Here is an 8617-nt window from a genome sequence, read left to right on the forward strand (position 1 = left end):
TAATACAAAATTGAATAGTAAGTGCCAACTTTATTAAGTAGCTCTTTACTTTACATCATTCAAAAGAAATATTTCTTAAGGTTATCTATATTCCAAGTTCGAGGCAACGGTTGTCCGTCTGGTGTTTCCAGACGGTAGGTACCGTCCCTGACTTCCGCATAGATTCGGTAGGGTCCTTCCCAGTTGGGAGTTAGTTTTGCCAGACTCGTTAGCCCTACCAACTGCTTCCATTTTTCTAAGTACAAAGTCCCCTACTTTGAGTGGACGCCTGTGCACTTTTTTGTTGTATGATCTAGTCATTCTCAGGCGGTAGATTTCATGGCGCAAAACAGCATTGCCCCTCTTTTCAGGAAGTGAGTCTAATGCCAGGCGCATAGCTTCCCAGTTTGCCTCTTCGTCATATAGCATTACTCGAAGAGTCGGCTCGTAGTGTTCTATTGGAAGAACAGCTTCTGCACCATAAGTTAGGAGGAATGGAGTTTCTCCAGTCGCCCCTTTTTCAGTCGTCCTAATGGCCCAAAGAACATGTGGTAGTTCATCTGCCCATAGGCCGCCTGCTCGTTCAACTTTTTTCTTGAGACCGTCTGAGATGATTTTATTAAAGGCTTCTACCTGGCCGTTTGCTTGTGGACGGCCGACAGATGCAAAGTAATGTCCAATTCCTTGGTCTCCCAACCAGCTTTTGAGAACAGGCGTCTCAAATTGGGGACCATTATCAAAAACCATAGACATGGGAACCCCGAACCGAGTGATGACGTTTTTTCCAAATGAATGAAATTACATCTTTCGTCTTGATTCCCTTTACAGCCTCCGCCTCTACCCATTTAGTGAAGTAGTCAACGGCAACAAGTATATACCTTCTGCCGCCTGTAGCAGGCGTATATGGACCCAGAATGTCCATGCCCCACTTAGCAAACGGTAGTGGGCTGTGAATGGTAGTGAGGTCAGTAGCCGGACGGTGAATTAATTTGCCAAACCTTTGGCACTTGTCACATTTTTTCACCATCTCTATTGCATCTGCTTCCAAAGTAGGCCAAAAGTAGCCCTGCCGCCTTGCCCTTTGAGCAAGCATCCTACCACCTATATGGGAAGCACAGAAACCAGAGTGAAGATCATCTAGTATCTCTCGTCCCTTTTCAGGAGTAACACACTTTAAGAAGGGTTGAAGGTGCCCCCTCTTGTGCAGTTCCCCCTGTATCATTTCAAAACAGGAGGCTCGTTTTTTCAGTGATGCCGCTGTTGAGGATCATCCGGCAGTGTACCGTTTGTCAGATATGCCCTGATTGAATCCATCCAGGTTGAGCTTCTGTCTAGATTCCAATAGGATTTTCTCGATGCTTCTCTTCTCCATTACTTCCCAAAACACAGTTCGAGAGTATCGGAGGAGGCGGATGATGCTAATTTCGAGAGTGCATCTGCCTGGTTGTTTTCTGATCTCGGTACTTGGATCAGATGGAAATCCTCAAGGGAGCCGACTGCTTGTCGGACCGCCTGTAAATATTTGATCATGGCCGGATGTGTTGCTTCGTATTCGCCATTGTACTGACTCACTATCAGTTGTGAATCAGAACAGGCGTCTATTTTCCTTGCCCCGGCCGCCTTACACATGCGGATCCCGGCTAGTAAAGCTTCATATTCTGCCTCATTGTTTGAAGCCTGGAAACTGAAGCGTAGAGCATACTCGAACCTGTCGCCCTCTGGAGATTGACATACGACGCCTGCTCCACAACCGTTTGAAGTAGAGCTTCCGTCCACATATACCTTCCAGACTTGGTCTGGAACTTGAGAGTCAGGAGGACGAGTCATCTCTACAATAAAGTCAGCAAAGGCTTGCCCTTCACTGCTTTTCTAGGCTCGAAAGTAACTTCGAGACTCTGCATTTCTATGGCCCATTTGATCATTCGTCCGGAGGACTCCATGGTGGTAAGGGGCCGCTTGATCGGTTGGTCGGTATACACGACGACTGCATGTGCCAGAAAGTAGGGCTTCAATTTTTTAACAGCCATGAAGAGTGCAAGACCAAATTTCTCCACTAGGGGATACCTCAACTCGGCATTTTTCAGTACGTGACTGACAAAGTAGACCGGAAGTTGACAGCCGTCCCTTTCAGCAAGGAGCACCGCGCTTAACGCATGATCAGAGACGGCCAGGTACATGTAGAGATTTTCTTTGGGCAAAGGGCTGACCAGCCTTGGCAAGGAATGCAAGTGAACCTTTAATTTCTGGAAGGCGGCCTCAGCATCCGGCCCCCATTCAAACCTTGCCTTTTTCTTAATTGCCTGGAAAAAGTATAGGCATTTGTCGCCTGATCGGCTTAGAAATCTTCCCAAGGCCGCCAGACAACCTGTTAACTTCTGAACCTCTCGGACGGTACGAGGCGACTGCATGTCAATGACCGCCTGTACCTTCTCAGGGTTCGCCTCTATTCCTCTCTGGTTGATAAGGAATCCGAGAAATTTCCCAGACTCAACTCCAAATACACATTTCTTGGGATTGAGCATGACATGGTGCCGCCTGAGTGTGGCGAAAGTTTCTCGGAGGTCCGTCAGATGATCTTTCTGAAGTTTAGTCTTAACAATCATATCATCAATGTATGCCTCGACGTTTCTCCCAATCTGATCAAAGAACACTGTGTTTATCATTCGTTGGAATGTAGCCGGGGCATTCTTAAGACCAAACGGCATGACCGTATAGCAGTATAATCCCTGATCAGTGACGAAGGCCGTCTTCTCCTGATCTTTCTTCCACAAAGGAATTTGATGAAAACCAGAATAGGCGTCCATAAAACTCATCAAGGCATGGCCGGCTGTTGAGTCGACCAGGTTATCAATTTTTGGCAGAGGGTAACTGTCTTTGGGGCACGCCTTGTTCAAGTCTGTGTAGTCTACACACATTCGCCAGGTGCCATTCGGCTTTTTAACAAGTACCACATTTGCAACCCAATCTGGGAAGTAACATTGCCGAATGAACCCTGCATCAAGTAATCTTTTGACTTCGGCGGCGGCCGCCTGACCTCTTTCTTCACCATGGTTCCGCTTCTTTTGCCGTACGGCTTCTTTTTCGGATCCACAGCGAGTTTGTGTACTGCCAGATCAGGACTAATGCCTGGCATTTCATGGACTTCAAATGCAAAGATGTCCTTGTTTCTTTCAACAGGTTGTGAAAGTCATCACCAAGGTTTCTCAGAGCAGTCGTCCCAACTTTGACTGTTCGGACAGGGCGGGAGTCGTCTAATATCAGGTCCGTATGCTCACCAGCCGGCTGAGGGCGGAACTCATCCGGCCGGTCCTCTGCCAATGATTGCTATTTTCTTGCCTTTCTGGCGGACTCTGTCTGGGACGCCTTTCTTTTTCTGTCGCTTGTTTCTTGAACAGGCGCACTTTCCTTGACATTGTCAAGGTCTGTTTTTTCTCCACTTGAGCCAGTGGCCTTAGCAGTGGGTTTGACATCCGAGAGATAGCACTCTCGGGCCATCCTCTGATCTCCCTTAGGGAGCCGACTGTTCCATTGTCCCTTTCAAACTTAAGCAGCATAAGTGACGGGATTATAACAGCCTTGGCACTATTCAGGGTTGGGCGACCCAGAATCATGTTGTAGGCAGAGAGTTCCTCTACAACTAGGAATCGGACTACCATGTGTCGTCCTTCCCCTTTTTCGCCCAGGCGGACGGGTAGATCAACTCGTCCCAGTGGGTGGACGACTCCTCCTCCAAACCCTATTAAAGGGTGGGAGGCCGGATGTATGCAGTCCGTCTGATATTTCAGTTTTGACAGACATTTGCTGCTGATGAGATCTGAAGAGCTCCCAGTATCTATGAGGATTCGACCAACTCTCTGGTTGGCCACTTTACATTCAATAACGAGAGGGTCGTCATGCGGCCCCCTTATTCCTCCTAGATCCTCTTCAGTGATGACAATCTCAGGAAATGTATATTTGGACGGTCGTTCTTGGTGAACGGAATTTACATCTAACCGCCTTATATTATCTTTGTTGCCCCTAATAGTGGGGCCGCCTCCTGAGAAGCCGCCTGCAATGGTGTAGACGACTGCATCATCTGTATCGGAACTGTCGGCCTGTTGATTCTTTTTGGCCGACTGCTTTTTTGAGGAAGTATTCCCCGTAGATTTCTTGACATAAGTGTCAAGATCACCTTGATCAGCCAAGCGGTCTAGGTACCGCATGAGACTAATGCAGTCGTTGGTGTGATGACCAATGTCATCATGATAAGCACAGATTTTGTCTTGGTTCCGGTTGCTCGCAGAACCCTTCATGGGGAGCGGTTTCTCAATTGAGAGCCGTCCCTTTATTTCTTTTAGGATAAACTGGTTATCCTTGTTAAACACATACTTTGGGGAGTATGGTTTGAATTCCTTTTTCTTCTTGGCCGGCTGTTTAGAGGAATCAGCCGCCCAGACCCCTTTTCTTTTTTCATCTTTGTTGGACGACTGTTTCTGTCGTCCTTCTCTATTGTCGAACCTCTTCCCGTCCGACTGTTTCATTGTACACAGATCAGTCGCCTGTATATAGGCTTCTGCTTCAATCAAGGCCTCTTGAAGAGTCGCCACCCTTTTTCGAACTAAATCAAATTTGAAGGTAGACCCGTCTTTGAGACCTCTAAAAAAGTCAGTATAAGCTACCTCATCCGGTAACCCTTGAATCTGTATTCTCATCAGGTTGAACCGCCTGATGTAGGAACGAAGCCCCTCCTTTTCACCCTGCTGAATTGTTCCCAAATCAAGGGTCGTTTTCTTCGCAGGGATGTTCATTGCAAAGTTGGAGGCAAATAAGTAAGCAAGCGTCCTGAAACTGTTTACACAACCAGTCGGCAGGTTGCCGAACCATTGCTGTGCAATTCCCTTGAGAGTTGCTGGGAAAACACTTGCACCAAGTGGGATCATCCAACCCTTGAAGGTACATCAGGTTGGTGAATGCCATCAGATGGTCTTCCGGGTTAGTAGTGCCATCATAGGCGCCTACTAAAACATTTTTTACTTTGGCCGGCTGAGCGGCTTCAGTAATTTCCTTGGAGAAGGCCGACGGCTGTTCACCAAGTCTAAGCAGCCGTAGCTGCCAGTCCATAGGTTGGACGTTTTTTGCTGCAGGTCCACCAAATGGAGGTGGCTGCATAAAATATTGTTGTTGCGGCACAAATGGCAAATTTGGTACCGCCTGCGCACTATGAAAGCCAGACTGACGGGAGGTGCCGCCTGACTGACTCTCATGGTACGACTGAGTTGGCCTCATCGAGGCATTTCGCAAACTGTCCTGAAAATTTGAAGTAGAAGCCGACTCTGATAATCGGTCACTCTTCTTCTGCTCTAGCAGGTGCCGAGCATCTGTGAACGTTTGCTTTGACCCATCCGCCTGAATATGACGAACCGGTTTCCTATTTCCCGTAGAATAACGGAGTTTTGTGAAATCAAGAGCAGACGGCTCCCGCTTCTTAGATTTAGGATGGGGAGTCGCCTCTCGCCCTTGAACTGGCTTCCTCTTCAGTGAAGTGGAAGGTTTTTTGGCCGCCTGCTCTTTGACTGAAGCAGGCGGTTTTTTTGTTGATCAACTCTTGGATCTCTCCCTTGAATCCCCTCATGAAGGTCATGAGTTCGTTCCTTGTGATGGGAGCAGACCCATCAGTCGGCTGTTGCCGAGCAAGCGGTGCGCCTGCTGGCTCGCTTCCTGTTTGAAGATACTCCCGTTCCCTTATTTCAGTATGACGGGTACGGCGGGCCCTTAGGGTCCCGTCTGGAGCTGTATGAGTTTCAACTTCAAATTCACTTTCGGTATCATGGTCCGACTGAACTTGAGGGTCGTCTAGGGGACGCCTCTCTTCTGGGGTCGGTACAGACTTGGATGCCATCTCTGAAGTACTCTCCCCACAGACGGCGCCAAATGTTTCGGGGTTTTCTGATGTCCTGCGGGAGAGCTACAATTCCGAGACTGGAACCGGACGCCTGTACCTGCAAAATAACGGAGACTCCTGAGAGCTCCGCCTCCAACGGTCAAGTTAGTACCTGATTAAGGAGTAATTAATACAGAAATTAAAGTAATAAGGTCTCTCTAGGTGAGAGTATTTAATGTAGGTAATCTGCTTTGCTAGCGAGATCAGCCGGTTATTAGTGTGTTCCGTAATGTTTCTCCTCCGTTCCGTTAATTATTCGGTCCCTCGATTAATGAGGATTAATCGAGTATTTATAGCCTTGGGAAGCGTGCAACTCTCGAGGTTTAAGGTAAACCTAGGGCCGAACGGGCTTCTAGACTGAAATGGGCCTTGATGGCCGGTTGTCCCATTTGGCATGGGTGGACACGTGGCGTGTCTTAAGTGGTCCGTGGAGGACGCGTGGCGGAACCTGGTTGGTCCACTTGTCAAACGGCGCTTGGTGGATAAAAATCCCCTAATCAGTAAGTACATGATTTTTTTTTTTTTGGTGCAAATAATAATTTATACAATAAAAGTGTGATACAAAACTTGACTCTCACTGGTGAGATCTCTATGAAACTTATAAACCAGAAATGGTCAATCATGATCTTGCTAGGAAATCAACAATTTTAGGAATCAAACCAAGAGGATCAAGAGGAGATGTTCTTGTTGATTATCCATGATTATATAGCCCAAAATTAGAGGATAATATATCTTAATTAACCCTTAATAAGCCCTTAAGAGCATAATTAAGCTATCTACTATGGCCTAAATCTTCCTTCTAACAGTCAAAGCATCACCAAGTAAAAAAAGAGATCATAATATTAATATTATAATAAAATTCAAATTGGAAACATAGCAAGAAACTTCTTTGTTCTTTGTATACTATCAGCATAATATCAAAATCAATAAGAAAAGATCAGAAGATAGTGATTCATATCAATAATATTATTTTGTCCCATATCTCCTCCAAACTGTAAAGATCCTATACAAGCTTTTATTAGCCATATCACACGTTAACATGTATATATAAACACTACTAGTCACCCCTTCTTCAAAGTTATCAACCACAAGAGTGTGCATCTTCCTACCTATATACCAATCGATCGAATTGTCGTGTTTTTCTTCTTTACCATACATTGTTTTCTTAAAGTTGTAGTCGTCGAGTATGGCTATCGATACTCAATTTCATGTCCTAGCCGTTGATGATAGCAACATTGATAGAATGCTCATTCAAAGGCTCCTTACCACATCCTCTTTCCAAGGTTAGTTACTTGTAATTTGCATTCTTTTTGTCAAATTCAATCCTTCGAAAATGGGTTGAGATTCTCTCTAGCAACTAGATGGTCCGTACATTTAAAAAAAATTCAAACGAATTTTGAGTTATTTTATTTTGAAATACAAGTATTCCTATGCATCAATTATTTACTCGATTTTAGTTAAAATTAAATTTCGCCTACATTAATTATTACCATTGTTTAATTTTATGTCAAAAATTGTACGTACCATTTAATTTAAAACCCTATAAAAGTATGGTAAAATACTAAAATGTCAAGTTACTCTTGTTGTTTGCATGCAGTAACCGCAGTGGATTCAGGCACCAAAGCATTAGAGTTGTTGGGTTTGCAAGGAAATGTACGTTACAACGAACAAATACTCCCTAATTTATTTATTTTTTTAACTAATTATAAATTTTATGTTATTGTAATTAATTTTAATTGTGGTTGATTTTGACTAGGAATTGCAGGTGAATTTGATAATCACTGATTATTGTATGCCTGGAATGACTGGATATGATCTCCTTAGGAAAATCAAGGTGAATATTGAAGATTTTTATAATCCTTTTGCATGATTTTATTTTCTTGATATACTTAAGTTGATTGTAATATATATTTTTGATTTGATTTTGTAGGAGTCTGAAAATCTTAAAGATATTCCAGTGGTGATTATGTCCTCTGAAAATATTCCGGATAGAATAAATAGGTAATGTATAGACATGTACACTTTCATTTCCTTTCCAAGAAATACCACTAAAAAAAAAAAAAAAAAAAAAAAAAGGAGATTTTTTTTTATTCGCCAAAATAATTTATTTATCACACCAAATAATTTCTTAACTTCTAATTGTGCGTTAGCACGAAAATCGACTAATAATGTATGGTGCAGGTGCTTAGAGGAGGGTGCAAATGAATTTTTCCTAAAGCCGGTTAGGTCATCAGATGTCGATAAGCTAAAACCACACTTAATGAGGAACAAATCAAGGGACCAATATTCACTAGACAACCAGAAATCAAACTATAAGACTCAAGAGGAGCAAATCAAAGGTTCAATATTTATTGGACAACAAGATATCAAACTATGAAGAAGAAGTTTTTTATTTAGAACAATATCAAGATCATGATTATGTCATGTCCTTTTCAAGAAAAAATTACATGATGTACTTGTTATTGAAATTCATAATATCTAACCTTTAGTATTATTATAGAATCAATTTTCATTATATTCTTTGTTTGGTTTATTATATTTTTATTTTAAAAAAATGTATTATATTTTTAAATAAAAATGTATTATATTTTTACTAGCGATGACAAGAACAGATCAAGTACATAGGAACAAAAGGATGTACTCCATATAATGAAATTAATCAAATTAACATTGAAATAATTCATGCTTAAACATTTTCTGTATGTAATTGAGCAATTT

General features: G+C 43.1%; 1 protein-coding gene across 1 annotated transcript; it reads left to right on the top strand.

Moving 5' to 3' along the window:
• The first annotated feature begins 6793 nt into the window (after positions 1-6793).
• Positions 6794-8375, top strand: LOC110716149 (two-component response regulator ORR9-like). The gene is made up of 5 exons (XM_021894783.1): positions 6794-7182; positions 7497-7552; positions 7656-7733; positions 7830-7900; positions 8081-8375. The coding sequence occupies exons 1-5, from the start codon at positions 7086-7088 to the stop codon at positions 8274-8276; spliced, it is 498 nt and encodes a 165-aa protein (XP_021750475.1). The 5' UTR covers positions 6794-7085; the 3' UTR covers positions 8277-8375.
• Positions 8376-8617: the final 242 nt, after the last annotated feature.

This window comes from Chenopodium quinoa, unplaced genomic scaffold, assembly GCF_001683475.1.
Source record: "Chenopodium quinoa cultivar QQ74 unplaced genomic scaffold, ASM168347v1, whole genome shotgun sequence".
In the NCBI taxonomy this organism is placed as follows: Eukaryota; Viridiplantae; Streptophyta; class Magnoliopsida; order Caryophyllales; family Amaranthaceae; genus Chenopodium; species Chenopodium quinoa.